Below are 25,254 nucleotides of genomic sequence, written 5' to 3'. Positions count from 1 at the left end.
CTTTTTAAGTTCCTCCACTCCTTTTTTAGGAGTGAGCAGAAGTGAATGTAGACATTGAAACCTTTATTATTAACCAGTCTGTTCACTTTTCTTCCACAAAATCGGGGTGACATTTTTCATTGTTATTTCTTCTTCTGGGTTTATTTATAGCTTTTATATTTGCTTTTTATTGAGGATTGGGAAAAGAATTGACATAAATGGTTTTTATCTATTTAGGTAGAACTCCTTTTTTATTTTTATTATTTTTTAATTAAAATTTTTTTTCACTTGTGATGGAACATGGTGGAGGATAATGTGAAAATAATGTATATCTATGTATAACTGGGTTACTTTTCTGTAAATCAGAAATTGACAGAACATTGTAAATTAACTATAATAAATTAAAAATTTTAATGGCTGCACCTGTAGCATAAGGCAGTTCCCAGGCTAGGGGTCGAATTGGAGCTGCAGCTGCTGGCCTATGCCACAATGCCATATTTGAGCTGCATCTTGCAGCAACATTGGATCCTTAACCCATTGAGCAAGGCCGGAGTTCAAACCCGCATCCTCATGGATACTAGTCGGGTTCTAACCTGCTGAGCCACAGCAGGAACTCATGAGAACACATATTTTTTAAAAAATTTTTTTATTGCTCAATGAATTTTATTACATTTATAGTTGTACAAGAGAACTCATATTTTTTAAATTTAAAATTAGCATTTCAGTATGAAAGTAAGTAAAAGATCTAGAAAACCTGCCTCTCCAGATTAAGTGTACTTTACGTGATTTTATCATTTGCACTTGAGCATTTGCACTTGTAGAATCTTCTGTCTAGTACTTAAATGTTGGTGATTATCAGAGTTCTTGTTTGGCTCAGGGGTAACAAATCCAACTAGATCCATGAGGATGCAGGTTTGATCCCTGGCTTCACTCAGTGGGTTAAGGATCTGGTGGTGCCATGAGCTGTGGTGTAGGTCGCAGATGTGGCTCAGATCATGCGTTGCTGTGGCTGTGGGGTAGGCTGGCAGCAGTAGTTCTGATTTGACCCCTAGCCTGGAAACTTCCATATGCCCCACCTGCGGCCTTAAAAAAGACAAAAATAAATAAATGTTGGTGATTGGTGATTATCTACATCTGTTATGTAACAATGGGAAAGTTTATTATTAAAAAAAATTTTTTTTTGCTTTTTTTTTTTTTAGGGCCACGCCCACGGCATATAGAGGTTCCCAGGCTAGGGGTCTAATCGGAGCTACAGCTGCTGGCCTATGCCGCAGCCAGAGCAATGCCAGAGATCTGAGCCGCATCTGCAATCTGCACCACAGCTCACAGCAATGCTGTGATCGAGGCCACTGATCGAGGCCAGGGATCCAACCCCAAACCTCATGATTCCTAGTCGGATTTGTTTCCGTTGCACCACGACGGGAACTCCTATTTATTATTTTTAATAGCTTCTTTTTTTGTATATGTTAAAATGCAAGTAGCATAAGATTTGTCATCTTTACTATTTTCGAGGGTACAGTTCAGTGGTATTAAATATATTACACTGTTGTGCAGCCATCACCACCATTCATCCTCATAACTTTTCATTTTGTAAAACTGAAACTCTGCTTATTAAGCAATAACTCCCCATTCTCTTCCCCCACTCCCAGCTCCAGGCAGCCACTGTTATGCTTTCTGTTTCTATGATTTTTCATTACTCTAAGTACCTCATATTAGTGGAATCATATAATATTTGGCTTTTCACTATTAGTTTATTTCACTTAGTGTAATGTGCTGAAGTTTCATCCATGTTGTAGCATGAATTTCCTTCCTTTTTAAGGGTAATTAATATTTCCTGTATATGCCACATTTTGCTAATCTGTTATATTTTCAGATAAATGTTTAAAAAATCCTAGTACGGCACAAATCTGCACATGTTCTAAACACTTGGAGAACCTGACAGAGTTATTATTATGAACTTCTGTTAATGAAAATGATCTGTAGAAAATGTTGCTAAATTGAAATTGCTGTTCAAGTTCCAGTAAATAGTTTTTGTTTGTTGTTAAATGTCTTAAGCCTGGAAGAAAGGCCTTAATTAAGTGAGGGATTTGTCAGACAAGAAAAGCTGCAAGTGGCAAGTCTGGGGAAATAGGTGTTGATAATGCTTAAAGGGACTGCAATATTTGTGGGAGCATTCTGATTTATAAATATATTTTTGACTTAAACCATTTTAGAAAAGATGACACATGATAAATTTAATCAAATGTATGTGGGTGGGAAGCTCATAGAACTTTTTGTAAATCTCCAAAAAGTATATACGTAGTAATCTAGTTATGTCCCTAGGGCAAAAAAAAAATAATAATAAAGGAGGTAATAAGTAGTTCTGATGAACTTCCTTATTCAGCATATTAACAAGAAAGGGACAAGAAATTTGAATGCTTGCAGAAGAGTTTGCTACGTAACTGAGACTAGAATGCTGAGAGGTAAAATGGTCTTGACAAATTAAGTGCTAACCTAAAAACCCTACTTGCCTTAGTCTCCAGCAGCTGAACTATTTTCTTAAAACCTATCCCATCAAGCATCTCCACCCTTAATGTAGACAGTTGTTTTGCCAATTATAACATCATGTTGGTGACAATGACTAGTAGGGCACTGGTCTGTAAAGTCTGAGGAAAAGAAAGTCACACGTATGCACTGTCAGCCAAAAGGCTCTCTCAAGACTGGCAGAATTCCAACATGCTTGACCCTGAGATAGAGAAGGGTATATGAAGCTAATTGTAGGATGATATGATTCTGGTTTGTCAAAATGTTCTTTTAGGAAAGGCAACATGTTTTGTTAATCACTTGATGCTTCCTTTCTGTCTGCTTGGCAGTTTTATTTCTCAATTAGTAATTTGGATTTATGGTATATAAACTGTCTCTTGTAACTGAAATCCCCCAAACCTTGACTGAACTGATAAAATTAGTTTCCTGAGCATGTACATCCTAAGGACTAGATCCTGACCAGGATCACTATTTAATTGCTAGTTTCAGTGACCAAGATCTTTCCTGAAAGTACCTCTGATTACCTTTTCAAAATCATTTCACGTATTTTCCCTACTGACTTTTCATGTGGAAGCGAGGTTAGACTGAAGAGTTTGCCCAAAATTCTGGCACAGAGGAGGAATATAATGACATAATACTTTATTAGATTAGTCTTTCAGTGGTTTACCTGAGGTTTACAGTATAATCTAGAAGGTGTTGGGAAAGAAACTTTTCCTGTACCCTCTTAGGTTCAGTTTATGGAGGCCTACAAATTAAAAGACAGATTTATTTATTTACTCATGTATGAATATATGTATTTTTTGGCCATGCCCTCGGCATGTGGGAGGTTCCCAGGCCAGGGACTGAACCCATGCCACAGCAGCAATTGGAGCTGCTGCAGTAACAATGCCAGGTTCTTAACCCTCTGCGCTATAAGAGGATTCCAAGACAGTTTATTAGTGACTGCGAAGTGTATACCATGGGAGTGTCTAGGGATGAATTGCTCAAAGAAGTGGTAAAAATTTGGGACTTATATGCCTAACTTAGTAGGCAAAAAAGAGAAAGGGCTTTTATGGGAAGAACAAATGACTTTCTTTAGGAAAGACAAATGGGTCTTTAGGAGAACAAATGGGGATAAGAAAGTTTGTGATAAAATTCGCTTGTGTGGTGCAAATGTCCTTTCCCTCTTCTTCATGGCCATGAACTTCCCCAGAAGAGGGATTTATATTAGGTATGTTAGGTCTACTCTTTTTTTTTTTGTTTGGTTGTTTTTTGTTTTTGCTTTTGTTTTGGTCTTTTGTCTTTTTAGGGCCACTTGAGGCATATGGAAGTTCCCAGGCTAGGGATCCAATCAGAACTACAGCTGCCACCCTAAGCTATGCCAGATCCAAGCCGCGTGTTTGACCTACACCACAGCTCATGGTAACACCAGATCCTTAACCCACTGAGCAAGGCCAGAAACCTCATGAATACTAGTTGGGTTTGTTAACCACTGAGCCACGGCAGGAACTCCATATTAGGTTTGCTTTTGGTCTCACGCCTGAGAGTAGACGTCAACCTGAAATGGGAATTTATGGCAGTCCTCATTTCTCAGAAGTTTCTGCTTTTAGTCAGATAAGGAAGCTCTGAGAAGGTTTCTTTTCTACATCTGTTGAATCGCAAATGTCTTCAGCTTAAAATAATCTTTATGCCAAGTGGCATATTTTAGAATGGCATAGCCTGATCATCCTCTTCAAAGGTAAAGCAACTAACTACGTGAGTCTCTTCCAGATAAGAAATGAGACTTGGATTAAGGTGGTATCTATGGCAGTGAAAATGTAAATATAAAGGATTTTGTATAAACAAAATTTGAAGGAGTTAGTAATTGACTAGTGTAGTAAATGGCAGAAAAAGTAAAAAAAATTCAGTTGTAGGTCTCTTTTTAATGTTTATACCAAATTTCCCTTTATATTCCTTGGAGAACTCAAAAAGAATTTTGCAAAGAGCGAAGCAAAGGTAAATATATTACGTTTATATTGTAAAGGCCGAATTAACTGCTTGATAGATAACCTAAGCCTAAAGCAACAATAAGCTCTGATGCCTGAGAGAGAACTTTCTCTCTGTGGAGACCACCCCTTTTGGCTCAATAACTAACTCTAGTTACATAATCCTTTTAATGATTCCAGTGGTACAGAAAGTCACAAGAGTCATTGTGCCATTATCATGTTTGCTTGGTAGATGCTCTGGTGGTGGGAGCACAATTCCCCACTTCAGTGTAGAATTAGGGGCAGCACACTCCTCCAGCACTATTCTTATCTCAGATTTGTTGCTGTGTTACTGCAGGGCCTTGAGCTGTTTAACCCTTTAAAAGGTCTTTTTATTTTTACTTTAATATTTGTTAGTGCTCTTTTTAACCAAAATTAGGGAGGTCTGAAGGAGGTGTACATGTCAAGCATATTGTTTGCTGGGCCCTCAAAGATGAGTCCTTTGTAATTTGAACTGGTGGATTCTCCTGTGGCATCCCATCAGTTCTCAAAGGTTTTTTATTTCTTCTTCATTGGTTTCTTCCTCTTTCCTATATATTTGCCCCAATATTCCTATCCTGTAGGGAAAAATCCTTTTGACAAAACAGCTTGACATCTTTTCCTGTCTCAGAAGTAGCTGAATTGCTTATTACCACTCTAAGAAACTCTCCTCTCAAAGGTCGTAAGCAACATAATGCCAAGTCCAGTGGCCTTTTCCTCTTACGAATGAAAGAATCCAGAATGTCACCCCAAAATATGCTCCTTTGACATCATAATTATCTTGAGCTTAAGGCAATTAAGAAGCAACAAATGCAAGAGAAGCTTTCTCTGCTCTCCTCTTTTCTGCCTAAAGACAGGATATAAATTCCCCTTTTACTGGAGACAGATTCTTATCAGACCTGGGAAGGCACTAGAAGAATCTGTAAACAAATCCACTCCTTTCTTAGTTTCTTCCCATAATTTAACCTTCCCGCAGTTTGTACCCTTGAATGCCTAAAACTCCTTTCCTTTGTCCTGTCATTTCTCTGCAAATTTATTGTTCTTTGTTGATGATCCCATATAAGCCACAGTTCCAAAGTTTTGCTCTTCCACAAGAACTTGTATTGTTAAACCAATCCTTCCCTCTTGATACTTTAATTTCCCTCAATTTCAGTGAAAACTGCTTGGATTATTTTGCCTCCTATTTTTCTGATTAGTTCTTGCATTTCTTTTTATGGTTCTTTATGTAGATGTTTTCCAAGATCATTATTATTTTGTTTTTCCTGTTATCTCCTTTGGTGATTTCATCTGCGGCTCTAGTTTTAACTTTTTATTCTTTTTTGAGATCTGTCTCCAACTTTAACCACAGTCTTAACCTTTTCCATTAGTTTCAGACTTGGCATTTTTAGATGAATCCTCTGGTATTTCTAACTCAACCTATTAAATAAACTGAACTAAAAATAAAATAGCGAACCTCAGTCCCTAAATTAAAAAAATAGTGAACCTCAGTCCCTAAATTATACCACATGTAAAAATTAATTTTTGATGGATCATGAATCTAAATGTGAAAGGTAAACAATAATGTTTCTAGAAGAAAATGTTGCAGAATATTTTCATGACTTTGAAATCAGAGAAAAAAAAAAAAATTAACAGGACACAAAAAAGTGCTGAGGAGTTCCCGGCGTGGTACAGTGGTTAACGAATCCGACTAGGAACCATGAGCTTGTGGGTTCGGTCCCTGCCCTTGCTCAGTGGGTTAACGATCCAGCGTTGCCGTGGCTCTGGCGTAGGCCGGTGGCTACAGCTTCGATTTGACTCCTAGCCTGGGAATCTCCAAATGCTGCGGGAGCGGCCCAAGAAATAGCAAAAAGACCAAAAAAAAAAAAAAAAAAAAAAAAAAAGTGCTGACCGTCAAAGAAGAGGTTGATAAATTGGAGGAACCTCTGATCATCAGAAGTCTCAAAGACAATAATACTCAGCAATAAAAAGAAATGAACTATCAACACAGAATGTGAATAAATCTTAAGATAATTATGCTGAGTGAAAGAAGCCAAAGAGGAGTTCCCGTCGTGGTGCAGTGGTTAACGAATCCAACTAGGAACCATGAGGTTGTGGGTTCGATCCCTGGCCTTGCTCAGTGGGTTAAGGATCTAGCGTTGCTTTGAGCTGTGATGTAGGTTGCAGACTCGGCTGGATCCCAAGTTGCTGTAGCTCTGGCATAGGCCGGTGGCTACAGCTCCGATTAGACCCCTAGCCTGGGAACCTCCAGGAAGTGGCCCTAGGAAAGGCAAAAAGACCAAAAAAAAAAAAAAGGCCACAGAGTACATACTGTGTGATTCAATTTATATAAAACTCTAGAAATGCACATGGGGGAGTTCTTGTCATGGCTCAGTGGAAAGAAATCTGACTAGTATCCATGAGGATGCAGGTTCGATCCCTGGTGGTGTTCAGTGGGTTAAGGATCCGGCGCTACCATGAGCTGTGATGTAGGTCACAGATGCAGCTCGGATCTGGTGTGGCTGTGGCTGTGGTGTGGGACAGCAGCTACTGTTCCTATTCGACCCCTAGCCTGGGAACCTCCATATGCCGCAGGTGCAGCCCTAAAAAAATACCCAAAAAAAAAAAAAAAGGGAAAGAAATGCACATAGGGATCTTCAGTGCTAGAAAGCATATCCGAGGTTGCTTAGGTATGGGGGATTGAGGAGGGGCTGGAGGGAGGAATTACAAAAGAACATGAGAAAATTTTGAGGGAGTAATTGTTATGTTTACTATTTTGTAGTGATGTATTTAGTAATAAACACGTCAAATGTATCAAATCTTACACTTCTAATATATTTATTGTTATGCCTCAATTAAAGCTGCATTTAATGAGGACGTAAAAACTACCCAAGTGGCAACAGGTGAAGGCCATTTATTCAGAGCTTGTCATAGCAGAGGAGTCAGCTCCCATCACTTGCCCTTGGTAGAGATGCAAAGGGCAGGTAGGCCACTAGGGAAGCTTTATAGTGGAAAAACGGAAGGAGGGCTTCAGGTATGTTCTGATATGAGGCTGTTGACACAGGGAAGCTGTACGCAAATATAACTAGGGGCATCCTTTGTGATTGGTTAGGGGTACATATTTCGCTTTCTCTGGTTGGTCCTAAGTTGGAATCAGGGATAAAAATTAGGAAAGCTCTCAGTTAATCAAGTCCTGGCTATTTGGGGCCATTTTTTACAGGGTTCATTTTTTGACTGCCTGGGTTAGTTGCCAGTTAGTCTGACATCCTTGACTTGTTAGTGTAGATAGCAAGTTGGCTTCCTAGGCTAGATTTTTGCAGATTGTTGATCAGAGCTTTATTTTTATATATGTAGTCTGGCCATTGTCAATTAGTATTATTGTGACTGTCATGAAAAGAAACAAATTCCGCAAGAAAGGCAAGCTACAAACTGGGAGAAGATATTTGTAGTACATACCCAACAAAGTGCTTAATCCACTTTATTTTTTATTATTTTTAAAATGATTTTTATTTTTTCCATTATAATTGGTTTACCGTGTTCTGTCAGTTTTCTACTGTACGGCAAAGTGACCCAGTCACACAACATATATACATTCTTTTTCTCACATTGTCCTCCATCACGCTCCATCATAATTGACTAGTTATAGTTCCCTGTGCTAAACAGCAGGATCTCATTGCTTATCCTCTCCAAAGGCAATAGTTTACATCTTAACCCCAGATTCCCAGGCCATCCCACTCCCTTCCCCTCCTCTTTGGCAACCACAAGTCTGTTCTCCAAGTCTGTGAGTTTCTTTTCTGTGGAAAGGTTCATTTGTGCTGTATATTAGATTCCAGATATAAGTAATATCATATGGTATTTTTCTTTTTCTTACTTCACTTAGTATGAGAATCTCTAATTCCATCCATGTTGATGCAAATGGCATTATTTTGTTCTTTTTTGTGGCTGGGTAGTATTCCATTGTGTTTATATACCACTTCTTTTTAATCCATTCATCTGTCGATGGACATTTATGTTGTTTCCATGTCTTGGCTATTGTGAATAGTGCTGCAGTGAACAGACCAGCGCATGTATCTTTTTCAAGGAAAGTTTTGTCTGGATATATGCCCAAAAGTGGGATTGCTGGGTCATATGGTAGTTCTATGTATAGTTTTCTGAGGTACTGCCATACTGTTTCCCATTGTGGTTATACCAATTTATATTCCCACCAACAGTGCAGGAGTGTTCTCTTTTTTCCACACCCTCTCTAGCATTTGTTATTTGTGGACTCATCAATGATGGCCATTCTGACTGGTGTGAGGTAGTACCTCATAGTAGTTTTGATTTGCATTTCTCTAATAATCAGTGTTGTTGAGCATTTTTTCATGTGCTTGTTGGTCATCTGTATATTTTCTTTGGAGAAATGTCTATTCAGGTCTTTTGCCCATTTTTCAGTTGGGTTGTTGGTTTTGGTTTTTTTTTGCTGTTGAGCTACACATATTATTTTTAAACTCCCTCAATTCAGTAAAAGATAACCTAACTTTTTTTTTTTTTTTTTTTTTTTTTTGTCTTTTTAGGGCCTCACCATGGCATATGCAGGTTCCCAGGATAGGGGTCAAATTGGAGCTGCAGCTGTTGGCCTACACCACAGCTCACAGCAACTCCTGATCCTTAACCCACTGAATGAGGCCAGGGAGTGAACCCACATCCTCATGGGATACTAGTCGGGTTCATTAACCACTGAACCATGACGGGAACTCCCAACCTAACTTTTTTTAATGGGCAAGAGGTTTGAACTAGCACTTTATAAAAGAGGGTATGGCTAATAAACACATGAAAAGGAGCCCGTAGGGGAAAGGCAATCATCATTGCATCACTAATTTTATCATCAATCATTTGATACAGATTAAATGAGATTCTACCACACTCCTACTAGGAGGGCTAGAATTAAAGAATCTAGATGTGGAACAACAGGAGTTCTGATATACTGTTGGTGGCAGTGTAAATTGGTACAGGTCCTGGAACACTATTTGGTGGTATCTTTCAACGCTGAACACAGGCTACCTTGGAAATACTACGGGTTGGTTCTAGACCACTGTAATAAAGCAAATCCTGTGAATTTTTTTGTTTCCCTGTGTCATGTGAAAGTTGTGTTTACACAATGCTGTAGACTATTAAGACTGCAGTAGTGGAGTTCTTATTGTGGCTCAGCGGGTTAAGAATCCAACATAGTGTCCAGGAGGATAGAGGTTCATTCCCTGGCCTCACTTGGTGGATTAAAGATCCAGTGTTGCTACACACTGCAGAGTAAGTCGCAGATACAGCTTGGATCCAGTGTTGTTGTGGCTGCGGTGCAGGCTGGCAGGTGCAGTTCTGATTCAGCCCATGGTCTGGGAACTTCCACTTGCCACAGATGCAGCGGTGTAAAAAGAAAAACTTTATTGCCAAAAAAAGTGGTATCATCTGAGCCTTCAGTGTATTTTAATCTTTTTGCTGGTGAAGGGTTTGAAATATTTCAAGAATTACCAAAATATGACACTGAGACACAAAGTGAACAAACGCTGTTTGAAAAATGCCACTTACTTGGCACAGAGCTGCACAAACCTTCAATTTGTTAAAAAAGGAGGGGGGGAGGCAATATCTGTGAATAATGAGATGCAGTAAAACAAGGTATGCCTGCTTATTTATGTTCTGTGACCCAACATCAACACTCCTAGCTTTATATCCAATAACAATGAGTATTCATGTCCACCAAAAAACTCATGTAAGAATGTAATAGCTAAAAGCAAGAAGTACCCCAAATGTTTATCAACGGAATTTATAAATTGTGGTATATTCATAAAAAGGAGTGCTACATAGCAGTGACAAAGAATAAGCTGCTACATGCAGCATTATAAATGAATCTGACAGACATAATGTTGAATAAAGGAAGCTACACACAAAAAATAGTTATTATAGGAGTTCCTGTCATGGCTCAGTGGTTAACGAACCCAACTAGTATCCATGAGGATGAGGGTTCAATCCCTGGCCTCACTCAGTAGGTTAAGGATCTGGCATTGCGTGATCTGTGGTGTAGGTTGCAGACGTAGCTTGGATCCCAAGTTGCTGTGGCTGTGACATAGGCCGGCCAGCAGCTGCAGCTCCTGTTCAACTCCTAGCCTGGGAACCAACATATGCCATGAGTGTGGCCCTAAAAAGACCAAAAAAAAAAAAAAAAAAAGAAGAAGAAGAAAAAAAAAAAAAAGCAGATAAAACTAATCTATGGTGATAGACGTCAGAATAATGGATACTTTTTGGTTGGTTTATTGACCAAGGGGACACAGAGGAGCCTTCTGGATTGTTAGAAATGTTCTATAACTTGATCTGTTTTTTGTGTTTGTCTTTTTAGCGCACCCTCAGCAAATGGAGATTCCCAGGCTAGGGGTCTAATCGGAGCTGTAGCTGCCACCTACACCTCAGCCAAAGCAACAGCACATCGGAGCCGCGCCTGCAACCTATACCACAACTCACAGCAATGCCGGATCCTTAACCCACTGAGCAAGGCCAGGGATCGAACTTACAACCTGATGGTTCCTAGTTGGATTTGTTTCTGCTGTGCCACGGTGGAAACTCCTAAACTTGATCTGGATTGTCATTTTATGAGTGTATACATATAAAATGTTTTTTGAGGTCTAAACTCAAGATTTGTGCATTCCAATTCATATGTTATACCTCAATAAGGAACAGTTTTTTTGTTTTTAGTATGTACTCATTATTTCCTGTTTCAGTGCTATCCTTTGCTTACACCTTTCCTTAAAACTAGCTCTCCCTCTGGCTTTCTTTTGTTAGCTGAAACCCCATTAAGCTTTTTGCACCCTTAAATCCTGTCAGCTCTTCCTTTTTTTTTTTTTTTTTGGCTGTGCCCATGGCATGTGAAAGTCAAGCTACAGCAGAGACAACACCAGGGAACTCCAAGCCAGAATTATTGCCAAAGACCTGATCGGTTTCCCTGCTTTCCATACTCAAAACTCTTCTACAATATGCCAGCAAAGCTATCTTTCTAAAGCACCATTTGAACTGTGTTACTTCCTCTCTTCAAAAGCTTCAAGAGTGCTCCCCTACTAGATACTAGATACAGATCAGACCATTGTTTTTAAGACTTTTCATGGTCTAGCCCCGACCAGCCATACACTACCACTGGAAAATTAGAATAAAATAATTCAAAATCCATTTTGCTCTCTGTTGCTTACACACCTTTGTTCGTAACTCTTCTCTCCCTAAATGCCTTTCTCGTCATACCAGCCCCTTCCCAATCCATTGTAACCTGGGGGGTTTATGATGTACTTCATGAGATCCATGAACACCCACACCCTAATTATACAAATGTTTCCCTGTATGTATGCATTTTTTGCTTTTTTTTGGAAAAAGGCTTGTTGTGTGTTTGGATTCTCAGAAGGGTCCATGCCCCCCCTCCCCTGCCCCAAAGTTTAATTGTTCTAGTGGCCCTTCGAAGGAATGTATGTTAACTCATTTTATGATTTAGCAATATTTTTGTCTCATTAAAATTTAGTCCTCTATATGCTGGAGAATAAAATTTTTAAAATAGATAAATTATATTTCAAGCTCAAGGTTTTAGATTCAGATAAAATGACTTGTCTCATCTATTTTTTTAGGTCCCTAGGTTTAGCTCTTTGTATGAAATTTATTTTCCTCAAAAGATAGTATCTTTTCTTTTTTTCACTCTGGTGTCTATAGTTAGGGGGAAGTTTTTTTTTTTTTTTTTTGCTTACCACATGACTATTCATACAGCTAGTAGACAATACCATCTCTTTATGCTTTGTTGTAGCAATCCCCTTTAAAAGATATTAATCACATTTTTCAACACTTTCTTTTTTTTCTGTTTTAGATTCCTGTAGGCAATGGAAACTGATCTCAATTCCCAGGACAGAAAGGACCTGGACAAGTTCATTAAGTTTTTTGCCCTTAAGGTAACCTAGCCATTCTCTTGAGACTAGAACTGTTAGAAATAACTTCCGTGCTTCTCCCTTTTTGGAAATATAGCATAACAGCTTGCAGCTTGCCCATTTTAAGGGATACTTCTGTCTGTTGTAAACCAAACTGTGAAGTTTGGGGGCGGTACTGGGGGTGTAACTAAAAAGTAACTTCCAATTTTCCACAGCTACTTGTTCAAAAAAAATTTTTTGTAAGGCTGTTGGCAGAAATGTCAAACTTATTATGCCAGGTTATTGGCACAGTATGTTCCCTTGGGGTGGGAACAAAAATTGTGGACTGGAATGGACAGCATTTGGGGTATTTTCCCTAAGCATCAATTACCTGTGAAATGTCTAAATTTCACTTATAGTTCCCTTCTGGATAAACAAGGGATTAAAACAGTATTTTGAATGCTTTAGAAGTTATATTTTCTTAAATCTAAAAATCTTTTCCACCTCTATTGCTCCTTTTTTCATCCATTTCTATGTAAGAAGAATCCAGGCAGGAGATTCTGGTTATAAAACTAGTTGGAAGACTTTTGCCATATGGGCCAAATGATATGAATAATTGTAGAGTCCTTGGTTTAAATCTACTATGATTACATAAGTATATGGCAGTGAATATTTAAACCTGTGGTTGGACTTGTTTCTTTGTGAGAGTCGGAGCCACCATGTGCAACTTTCTTTCTGCCATGTGAGAATATTAGAGATTCTAAGCCTCAAACTATAGTTTCTCTAATTGGTTGACACTATGCCCTCAGGAATATTTACAACATTATCTCTGTGCTATGTTTTTTTCTATCTGTTCTCACCCCCTCTCCCCAGGCCAGGGATTGAACCCACGCCACAGCAGTGACAACGCCAGATCCCTAACACCCAGTTCTACAAGGAAACTCCTTTCTATCTGTTCTTGACCATTTAAAACTCTACCCTCTCTTGAAGTATAGTTCTGATCCTTGGCATCTTTTTAACCGTGTGTTGGTAAGGTTTTAACCCTGATCAGGCACTAAAATCAATTTGTTAAAACTTCGTCTTTGATTCTTTTGGTTTGTTTGCTTTTTTTAGACTGTCCAAGTGATTGTCCAGGCTCGACTCGGTGAAAAGATTTGTACTCGTTCATCTTCATCCCCAACGGGTTCAGATTGGGTAAAATTCCTGTTCTTTGCTAAGGGATATGCTATAGTACTTGTCACAAGGAATCACAGTGTAGTCATAAGTTATACTAAAGAATTACTAAATCATAACATTAAAATACATAATTTCATTTGATCCATTCACTTGGAAAATACATTCTTCATCAGATGTTAGTCCTGGGTGTATTCAGGTTTTGGCTTTCTGCTATGATAGGTGAGAAGCTTTTTCAGACTGAGTTTTGGGGCTTTCAGTCTGAGTTTTGGGGTATCTCTTATGGGGAAGGGAGAATGAATGAATGTCCTTAGAGCTCTGCCTCCATCACTCAGCATCCAGTCTTACTGCTTTATGTTTCCATAATGTTCCTTGTGAGTGTTTAACACAAAATTCCTTTTGTGTTCTAGTTCAATTTAGCAATCAAAGACATCCCAGAGGTTACACATGAAGCAAAGAAGGCACTGGCAGGGCAGCTGCCTGCTGTCGGGAGATCTATGTGTGTGGAGATCTCACTCAAGACTTCTGAGGTAAGGTTATGGCCAGGATGGTGTCTTAACTTGGTACTCAAAGCTCTTCACACTCCGGTTCCAACTCAGCCTTATGCCTGCCCCTTCCCTCTCTGCTCTTCTCATCATTCTCTGCGGAGGTCATGGCTCTTGCATCTATTCTTCCAGCCACTTGGAAGAGACTCTTCACCCGCATCTGCATGTGCATCATCTGTATGTGCATGTTTCTACTTATCCTTCAAGACTCATGTGCTTCAGAAAACCTCCCCATTCTAGTAGGAGAGGTAGTAACTACAGGCCTCCCTTGTGCTTTGTTTATATTTGTTTCTAGAGTAAAACTTGGAAAGTTTTGCTTCTTAGAGTAAAACTGCTGTATTGAGTTTTTTTTTTTTTTTTTTTTTTTTTGTCTTTTGTCTTTTTGTCTTTTTGTTGTTGTTCTTGTTGTTGTTGTTGCTATTTCTTGGGCCACTCCCTCGGCATATGGAAGTTCCCAGGCTAGGGGTCTACGCCAGAGCCACAGCAACGCGGGATCCGAGCCGCGTCTGCAATCTACACCACAGCTCACGGCAACGCCAGATCATTAACCCACTGAGCAAGGGCAGGGACCGAACCCGCAACCTCATGGTTCCTAGTCGGATTTGTTAACCACTGCGCCACGACGGGAACTCCCTGTATTGAGATTTTTTAAATGTGTTTTTCCTCACCTTATTCCATGTTAGGATGAGGCAGACATTGTTTTTGTATATTTACTGTTTTTTTCCGCTCTAGGGTTGTGAGGCTGCAGGGTATAATAAAAGGCAAATGAAGTCTGGAGCTGCAGAGACCCAAATTCAGATCCTAACTAAGTAGCTTTCACCAAATTACTTAACCTCACCTCCACCAATACCACCAAAGGAACAGGACACCTCACAGTCTTAGAGGGCTATGATATTTTCTTTTTTGTTTGTTTGTTTTTTAGGACCACACCAGCAGCATATGGAAGTTCCCAGGCTAGGGGTCGAATTGGAGCTTCAGCTGCCGACCACAGCCACAGCCACACCTAATCTGAGCTGCATATGCAACCTATGCAGCAGCTCACGGCAACGCTGGATCCTTAACTCACTGAGCGAGGCCAGGGACCGAACCTTCGTCCTCTGGGATACTAGTTAGATTCATTACCACTGAGCCACGACAGGAACTCCTAAAGTGCCTAACATAACATATGGTTGGCAATCACTACATGTTCCTATTCATACTTTACACTTTTATTCTTTTTTTTCCTCTCTTTTTACAGCCACACCTACAGCATATGGAAGTTCCTGGGCTAGGGTTTGAATCAGAGCTGTGGCTGTGGTCTACGCCACGGCCATGGCAACACTGGATGTGAGCTGCACCTGCAACCTGTGCTGCAGCTGTGGCAATGCTGGATCCTTAATCCACTGATCGAGGCCGGGGCTTTAACCCGAATCCTCACAGAGACAATGTCAGGTTCTTAACCTGCTGAGCCACAGTGGGAACACCCACATTTTTATTCTTGAGGTCAGCAGCTATGTCACATTTATCTGTGTATTTCTTCAGTTCTTTTTGAAATGAGGCAAGATATAATCATCTTTGTGCCTGGCACAGTGCTTAGGATGGCACATAGAAGGCTCTCAATTTTGTTGACTGATGATGTCAGTACTTATTCCATGGAAACCTTAGCACCAAATAAAACAAAACTTTCTGTTCTTCTTTATTGAAGTGCCAATTTATACAGTGAATTATTTTCCCTAGCGATCCACAGGGAGTCCAGAGCAATCCCTGGAAGAACTTTTTCCTCTCTGGGCATCTGTGAAATCTGACTCTAAACTGTTGTGATTGTCCTAGAGAAACTACACCAGCTTGTCTTGGGTCATTCCTACTGACCAATCATTCTTTGATTGGGAGGTGGGTGGGTAGGGATTCAAAATTCATCCTGTCATTTAGAAATGATATTGTGATGAAGAGGATATATGTTAAGGATAGATACATATTTAAATTTGAGCTAGAACAAGTAAAAATTCTCTACTCCACAAACTAACCCAGGTTTATTCTCAAACCTAAAAGAAGGGCACTCTTACAACGGATTCGTAAAAAGGTTCCTTGTGCTCAAAAATATGTGACTATTCTTCTCACTAAGTGACACACAGGAGTTTTACAAGATTGAGGGATTCTGGCTTTAGTCTCTTCTTTTTCTTTCCCACCCACTAAACTAAGTCTGTTCAGAGTAACACATAAGAGAGACTGAACAGTTTGGCTAAATACATAAAATAGCTAAAAAGACTTTTAAGCAAGGAGTTTGTTAAAGTATTCCTTAACTGTGAATGTTACTTAAAATTATCCCCTGTAGAATAGGAGGAAAAGGAGTTCCTGTTGTGGCTCAGTGGTTAACGAATCCGACTAGGAACCATGAGGTCTCGTGTTCAATCCCTGGCCTTGCTCAGTGGATTAAGGATCTGGCGTTGCCGTGAGCCGTGGTATAGGTCACAGAAATGGCTCAGATCCCTAATTGCTGTGGCTTTGGTGTAGGCCGGCAGCTACAGCTCCAATTGGACCCCTAGCCTGGGAACCTCCATATGCCATGGGTGCAGCCCTAGAAGAGACAAAAAGACAAAAAGACAAAAAAAAAAAAAAAAAAAGAATAGGAAAAGACTCTCTCCATCATTTGAAGAGTTGACCTTTCTGAAGAGTAATTTAAGCGTAAAGTCTTAGAAGCATGAATATTCTTTGATCTAACAATTCTAATTTTGGAAATTTACCTTAAGAAACTAATTCAAAGTGCATACAAAATTTTAATATCAAGGCTGTTTATCACAGTGTGATTTGTAGTAGTGAAAGTTTAGAAACAACCTGTATGTCCAAGTATGGGAGAACTGGTTGGATAAATGACTGTTATGTGGTGGAATATTATGCAACCATTAAAAATAATGTAGAGGGGTTTTTGTGGCTTTAAGATTCTGGTTTGATAATAGCAAGTTTATTTTAATTACTTGATGAATTTTATTACATTTATAGTTGTACGACAATCATCACAACCAAATTTTATAGCATTTTCCATCCCAAACCCTCAGTGCATCCCCACCCCCCAACCTGTCTCATTTGGAAACCATAAGTTTTTCAAAGTCTGCGAGTCAGTATCTGTTCTGCAAAGAAGTTCATTGTGTCCTTTTTTAGATTCCACATGTAAGTGATTGCATTTGATGTTGGTAGAGTTTTTAATTATACAGAAAATTCCATGTTGTATTTATTGATAAAAAAGTAAGTGATAAAGGTGTTATATACAGTATGATCTCACTTTTATTTAGAAAAATCACTGATTGGCTTATAAATTGATTTCTTTTGCTTGTTCATGCTTTTCAGCATTTTTATGATTGTATAGTGCTTTATAATAAGAAAGAAGATAATTAAAAACAAAACAAAACTGAAATATCTTTCGATTGTCCCATTTGCAGGGAGATTCCATGGAGTTAGAAATCTGGTGTCTGGAAATGAACGAAAAGTAAGTGCTCTGTCTCAGGGTCCCTGGTTGTGGAAGCTGAGGATAAAATGCACGATGTGATGTGAAAAGCAGGGCTTTGTTATCAGTCATAGAGGGTGTTCTGACTACTTAACAAAGCCAATAGGTCTTTGCTACAGTTTGCTTCATGCTTGGCTTCCAGCCCAGGACAGAGATGACCTTCAGAGGGAGTGTCAGTCCAGAGAGATTCAAACCACAGGGAAAGAGGCAGAGAGAAAACTGAAAAGGCTTTGCTGTTTTCCCAGAGTACAGATAGTTCTCTGGTTAAATCCCTTGAGCTCTTGTAACATGACTACTCTGTTTTGTCTGTTTTCTGTGTGGCAGGCATCCAACAAGATTTCCCCTCACCACTCCTGTAGACATTCTGTGCTGGTCATGGGTTGGAAATGCATGTTATTTTCCCCCTCCAGTTTCTTCTTTCAGGGCAGATTAGCTTACTTCCTGACTGAAGCTTTAGTTTTCAAGAAGACTATATAGGAAAATTGAGGAAACAGGAACATATCAAAAGAAAAATCTGGGAGTTCCCATCGTGGCTCAGCAGTTAACAAACCCAACTAGCATCCATGAGGACGCAGGTTCGATCCCAGGCCCTGCTCAGTGGATTAAGGATCTGGTGTTGCTATGGCTGTGGTGTAGGCTGGCGGCTGTGGCTCCAATTGGACCCCTAACTGGGAACCTCCATATGCCATATGGGTGAGGCCCTATAAAAGACAAAAAGACCAAAAAAAAGACAAGAAAAATCTTAGTTATAAATATGAGTGGTATGGGCATTATTTTTCTTTCTTTCTTTCTTTCTTTCTTTCTTTCTTTCTCTCTCTCTCTCTCTCTCTTTCTTTCTTTCTTTTTTTTTTTTTAAGGGCCGCACCTGCAGCACCTGGAGGTTCCCAGGCTAGGGGTCGAATAAGAGCTGCAGCTGCCTGCCTACACCACAGCCACAGTGATGCCAGATCCGAGCCACGTCTGCGACCTACACCACAGCTCACGGCAACACCAGATCCTTAACCCACTGAGCAAGGCCAGGGATTGAACCTGCAACCTTATGGTTCCTGGTCAGATTTGTTTCCCCTGCACCATGGCGGAAACTCCCTATTTTTCTTTCTTAAATAGAAAGCAATAGCCAGGTTATAGTCCAACATTTTAGTACCAAACTCTTTTCTCCTGTTAGATGTATAGAGGAAGAATACTGGTAAGATAGTACTTTGAAATTATGTTTGCACCTTCAGTGATACAATTGCAATAGTGAATTACTGTTTTTAAGTATGTTGCTTTATTTCTTAGAAAGATCACTATTTTAAAGCTAGAAAAAATATATCAGGTACCTTTTGGTGCCCATCTGCCTTTGCCTGGTGCAAGAGAAAGTGAAACTTTGGCTAACTTCAACAATCTGTTGATGAACTGACAAAGGACTCTAATTACAACTTTAGTTCACAACATGTTTTATTTTTATTTTTTATTTTGATTTATTTTTTTATTTTTACTTATTTGTTGTTGTTGTTGTTGTTGTTGCTATTTCTTGGGCCGCTCCCGCGGCATATGGAGGTTCCCAGGCTAGGGGTTGAATCGGAGCTGTGGCCACCAGCCTACGCCAGAGCCACAGCAACTCGGGATCCGAGCCGCGTCTGCAACCTACACCACAGCTCACGGCAACGCCGGATCCTTAACCCACTGAGCAAGGGCAGGGACCGAACCCGCAACCTCATGGTTCCTAGTTGGATTCGTTAACCACTGCGCCACGACGGGAACTCCCACAACATGTTTTAATAATAAATTTAGTTTTATGCAGTTCCAGCACTTAATTTGCAACTATCTCTTTTGACAGTAATATTCTGTGAAAGCCTATTTAGACTGCAAATCAGATTATATTCTATCAGAATTTATGAAAATACTGACAGATTTTTTTTTTAGTTTTTTTAATTGAAGTATAGTTGACTTACAATGTTGTGTTAATTTCTAGTGTACAGCAAAGTGATTGTTATATATTATTATTATTAATATATGTATATCTAATGCTAACAAATTAATCTCAGTCACTAGATGGAGCATAACTAATATCTCTATTTGTTGCATTTCTGTTCTTTGTTTTGCATTAGTAGAGAATGCTGATAGTGTCTTTGCTCCTCAGGTGTGATAAGGAGATCAAGGTTTCCTATGCAGTGTACAACAGACTGTCATTGCTTCTGAAGTCTCTCCTTGCTATAACCAGGGTGACACCAGCTTACAGACTCTCCAGAAAACAAGGGCATGAATATGTCATATTGTACAGGTAATCAGCTCACCTTCATGATTCGCTCATTTATTGGCCTCATCACTTAGCACATTGTCTGACCAGCATTCCAGTATTCCATGATTAATTTTTGGACAGACGTTTGGCTAGTTGATTCTATAGTTGTACTATGATTGTCTACCCATTCTCCCTTATGAACCTCAGTTTTCCAAAGCAACCAAGCTCTTCATCCTTTTGTGGTACACAGCCATGTTTCCTGTGGAATGGATTTTGAGGTCCTACTGATAGCTATCTCATTGCTGGAAAAAGGAGCTCAAGACTTTGAAAAACAGGGTACCCTGGGAAGATTCCACAGCCTTCCATATTCACTCCAGAGTTAAATTAAAGCTTTTTGTGGAGTTCCTGTCGTGGCGCAGTGGTTAACGAATCCGACTAGGAACCATGAGGTTGCGGGTTTGGTCCTTGCCCTTGCTCAGTGGGTTAAGGATCCGGCGTTGCCGTGAGCTGTGGTGTAGGTTGCAGACACGGCTCGGATCCCGCGTTGCTGTGGCTCTGGCGTAGGCCAGAGGCTACAGCTCCGATTCGACCCCTTGCCTGGGAACCTCCATATGCCGCGGGAGCGGCCCAAGAAATAGCAAAAAAAGACCAAAAAAAAAAAAAAAAAAAAAGCTTTTTGTGTAACAAACTGCTAACTCAGTTTGTTTTTTGTTGTTGTTGTTGGTCTTTTTGCCTTTTCTAGGGCTGCTCCCACAGCATCTGGAGCTTCCCAGGCTAGGGGTCTAATTGGAGCTGTAGTTGCTGGCCTACGCCAGAGCCACAGCAACTCGAGATCCAAGCCGTGTCTGCAACCTACACCACAGCTCACGGCAATGCCGGATCCTTAACCCACTGAGCAAGGCCAGGGATCAAACCCGCAACCTAGTCGAATCTGAACCTAGTCGGATTCGTTAACCACTGAGCCACGACAGGAACTCCTAACTCAGTTTGTTTTTAATGAATTACCTGTGGATATAACGAACTAGTTGACAGTTCTTTGGGTATTTTCCATGTGGTATTTCACATCAGCCCATATTAATTGAGACCTTTTTTAGTGCAAGCATTGTGGTAGTCCCAAGGAAGGACAGAGGCCTAGCCCTACTAGTCTTTCTAATCTAATGGGGGAAATAAATGTTTTGGTACATGCGTAAACATTGTACATTACAGTAAAAAGTAGGATTTGCACAGTGATGTCAGGAAAAAAGTACTGTGAAAACCGGGGAAGGAAAAGTTTGTTCTGGATGGATCAAGACAGGCTTCATGGAAAAAGTGGCATTCAAGCAGAGGGGATTTCATTTGGCAGAAATGGAACGATCATTCCAGGTGGGGTGGACAACAGATGTCAAGGCATAGAAGTCGGGGGGGTGGGGGGTGGGTAATGAGCTGTACTTGGAATGTCAAATGGACCAGAGTGTGGTATAGACGATTTAAAGGAAAGTGAGAGCAGAGCATGGAAAGTCAGGGGTTCCCAAGTCATCCAAACTTCTGTTGCATGTTAGTGATGAGCCATGGGTTTTAGCTTTTGACTTACAGGTGCAGAGCTGATTTTGAGAAGAATTAGTTTAGCAAGATAGAAGGACCAGGGTTTAGAGACTTAATTAGTTCTGTTGAAATAATCTAGCAACACTATCCATATTTATTTTTCCAAGTCTGTAATACATTCTTGTTTTCTCAGTTTCAGGATGAGTATTCCATTTGAAAATTACTCGACTTTTATTCAGATATATCAGAAAGATTACTTTCTAACTCTTACGTCTCATTTACCTATGCTAAGTCTCCTTCACTTTGGTTCTTCTATAAGTAGCCATTGACTACTTATCAGTTTAGTTGACTAGGACTCCTAGTCCCATAGTCCCATGTTTTTTTTTTTTTGTTTTTTGTTTGTTTGTTTGTTTTTGCTTTTTAGGGCCGTAGTCGCAGCATATGGAGGTTCCCAGGCTAGAGGTCTAATCAGGGTCGTAGCCACTGGCCTATACCACAGCCACAGCAATGCGGGATCTGAGCCTCATCTGCAACCTACATCACAACTCACGGCAATGCTGGATTCTTTACCCACTGAGCAAAGCCAGGGATCAAACCTGTGTCCTCATGGATACTAATCAGATTCTTTAACAGCTGAGCCATGATGGGAACTCCCCATAGTCCCATCTTTTAAGGTCTTGATTTATCTTGTATCCCTGGACTAATACAGTATTTATTGCTCACTGATTGCTTATCATTTATGAGTGCTTTTGGATGCAAATAACTATAGTTTAAACCATAGAGAAGTGGATGATCTCAGAGGCAGATTTGGCTTTTTTTTTTTTTTTTTCTTTTTATACTATTGTTAACAGGTTAACAGCAGTACGTAGCCTTATATCAGTAAACAGTAGCCTTGGAGTTCCCGCTGTGGCACAGTGTGTTAAAGATCCTGCTTGTCTCTGTGGTGGTGCCATTTTCATTCCCAGCCTGACACAGTAGGTTAAGAATCTCCTGTTGTTGCAGCTGTGGCATAGGTCGCAACTCCAGCTCGGATCCCATCCCTGACCTGGGAACTTCCATATGCCATGAGTATGGCCAAAAAAGAAAGAAAGAAAAAAATAATAATAATAATCTTGTCTTTTTTTTCCTGTTGTACTGTCTTTTTTTCCCCTTATTCTATAGACTTGATAATTTTACTGTAGAACTACATTGTTATAGGAACTCATTCTGAAAATTTTCATTCACCAAGACTGAATTAAAGTTTTACTGCCTACTATCTGTGAAGAAAACTTGCTTTCACCTGCATGGCATAAAGAGGATGGCAGGGAGTCTCCGTTGTGGTGAAGCAGAAACAAAGCTGACTAGTATCCATGGAGGATGCAGATTCAATCCCTGTGGGTTAAGGATTGATCCGGCCTTGCTATGAGCAGTGGTGTAGGTTGCTGACTGCAGCTCCGATTTGACCCCTAGCCTGGGAACTTCCATATGCTGCAGGTGTGGCCCTAAAAAGTGAAAAAATAAGGATGGCTGAGGGAGTTCCCGTCGTGGTACAGAGGACACGAATCCGCCTAGGAACCATGAGGTTGCGGTTTCGATCCTTGGCCTCACTCAGTGGGTTAAGGGTCTGGCCTTGCTGTGAGCTGTGGTGTAGGCCAGCAGCTGTAGCTCCAATTTAACCCATAGCCTGGAAAACTCCATATACTGTGGGTGCAGCCCTAAAAAGAAAAAAAAAAAGAGGATAACCAAGGAAAAGTGTAGCATAATTAGGTTATTTTAAGCATGGTACCAATATTCAAATGAGTAGTGAGCTGATTAAGTGTCAGCTTTTTATCAGAGGGTACCTAGCAAAATCTGTTTGGGAAACACTTTATTAATATAATTCCTGTATTACTTTATGGCAGGAGTCAGCAAATTATGGTCAGCTTGTTTTTATAAATAGTTATTTTACAAAACAACCACCCCCATTTGTTTACCTATTGTCAGTGGCTACTCTTGCAGTACGAGAGCAAAGCTGAGTAGTTCCACTGCCACAGCCCCAGCAATGCTAGATCTGAACCACATCGGCGACCTACACCACAGCTCACAGCAACACTGGATCCTTAACCCACTGAGCAAGGCCAGGGATCAAACCTGCATCCTTATGGATACTAGTTGGGTTCGTTACCACTGAACCACACTGGGAACTCCTCTACCTGATTCCCCTAACTCCTCCAAAAGAATTTTGCTGACACCTTCTTTTTTTTTTTTTTTTTTTTTTTGTCTTTTTGCCATTTCTTGGGCCGCTCCCGCGGCATCTGGAGGTTCCCAGGCTAGGGGTCCAATCGGAGCTGTAGCTGCCAGCCTACACCAGAGCCACAGCAACGAGGGATCCGAGCTGGGTCTGCAACTAACACCACAGTTCATGGCAACGCCGGATCCTTAACCCACTGAGCAAGGGCAGGGATCGAACCCCAACCTCATGGTTCCTAGTCGATTCGTTAACCACTGCGCCACGATGGGAACTCCTGCTGACACCTTCTTTATGGTGTCTGTCACTTCTCTGCATGTACTTCAGGTACTTATGTACATTTCTTTTCTCCCACTCCAGACTATAATCTGTGAGACCTTGGATTCAAATTTATCCTGAATATTATCCCTAAATTTATCCTTATCTCATTCCTAACATCTACCCCCTGAGCCGTAACCATAGGGTTTTGTAGATTGTTGGAGCTTAGTCTTTATTGAATTAATGATATTACTTGAAAAACATAAAAACACATTTTAAGGAGTATTTAAAAAGGTTCTCTAACTGTGAATGATGATGGATGTTAACTAGACTTAATGTAGAGATTATTTTGTAATGTATACAAATACTGAATATTATACCAGAAACTAATATAATGTGTGTCAATTATACCTCACTTCTTTAAAAAAAAAAATCTTGTTACCCTCTATTAGTAGTCCCAGATTTACTTGCCAATTAAAAATTGTTTTTATTAAATTATAGTTGATTTACATATTCTGTCAATTTCTGCTGTACAGCAAAGTGACATGGTCATACACATATATACATTTTTTTTCTCATGTTATCTTCTGCCAATTTTATTTATATTCTCTCTCTCTCCTTTTTTTTTTTGGCTGCTCCTGTGGCATGTCGAACCCATACCACAGCAGCAGCCCCAGCCACTGCAGTGACAACACCGGATCCTTAACCCACTGCACCACACAGGAAATCTTATGTGTTCTCTCTTTCCCCATAGGTATACAAACACACTACAGGAGCAGGAATGAGAAACTTAAATAGCAGTTTCTGCTTAATTTTTATTTTCCTAATTTCTTAACCACTCCCCTCCATAAACATCCTCATATACAGCTTAATTAAGTAGTAGTATTGCTCCATTAGGAGAGATGTTCATGCAGACAGGAAAAGAAGGGTTGGTTTTGTTTGTTTTGTTTCCGGGTGTTTTGGTATACAGGCCAAAGAATGAAGAATCAAGTAACATTTTTAAAAAATTTCTTCCCTACAGAATATATTTCGGGGAAGTTCAGCTGAATGGCTTAGGAGAAGGTATGTGTCAAGGTTGAAAAACATTTGTAGTGTTGTTAAGTGCTCTGCTGTTTTCAGAGATGTGTTTGGATGCTGCCTGTAATAATATGTAGCCTGTGAGTTTAATTTGTGTGATACAAGTAGGGAAAAGACAGGTGGGTGGTCCAAAGAGCCACCAGGGAGTGACTGAATAAAGTCGCAGTAACTCAGTATTCTTTCTTTCTTTTTTCTTTTCTTTTCTTTTTTTTTTGTCTTTTTGCTATTTCTTGGGCTGCTCCCGCGGCGTATGGAGGCTCCCAGGCTAGGGGTCTAATCGGAGCTGTAGCCACCGGCCTATGCCAGAGCCACAGCAGCACGGGATCCAAGCAGAGTCTGCAATCTACACCACAGCTCACGGCAACGCCGGATCGTTAACCCACTGAGCAAGGGCGGGGACCAAACCTGCAACCTCGC

The 25,254-nt window shown here is 40.1% G+C and overlaps 1 protein-coding gene across 11 annotated transcripts in view; it reads left to right on the top strand.

The window, feature by feature from the left end:
• The window catches only part of ATG13 (autophagy related 13), a 59,264-nt gene that overhangs the window by 18,109 nt on the left and 15,901 nt on the right, over positions 1–25,254 (top strand). For all 11 annotated transcript variants that reach the window (XM_005660949.3, XM_003122826.6, XM_005660945.3 and 8 more), the window contains 6 exons: positions 12,322–12,403; positions 13,472–13,552; positions 13,942–14,061; positions 17,490–17,536; positions 19,677–19,817; positions 24,782–24,822. In XM_005660949.3, coding sequence (XP_005661006.1) covers positions 12,335–12,403; positions 13,472–13,552; positions 13,942–14,061; positions 17,490–17,536; positions 19,677–19,817; positions 24,782–24,822 — 499 coding nt within the window. In that variant the 5' untranslated portion in view covers positions 12,322–12,334. The remainder of the gene's footprint in view (positions 1–12,321; positions 12,404–13,471; positions 13,553–13,941; positions 14,062–17,489; positions 17,537–19,676; positions 19,818–24,781; positions 24,823–25,254) is intronic.

Source organism: Sus scrofa, chromosome 2, assembly GCF_000003025.6.
Source record: "Sus scrofa isolate TJ Tabasco breed Duroc chromosome 2, Sscrofa11.1, whole genome shotgun sequence".
NCBI classification, from domain to species: Eukaryota; Metazoa; Chordata; class Mammalia; order Artiodactyla; family Suidae; genus Sus; species Sus scrofa.
This window is presented reverse-complemented; position numbering and strand designations above follow the sequence as displayed.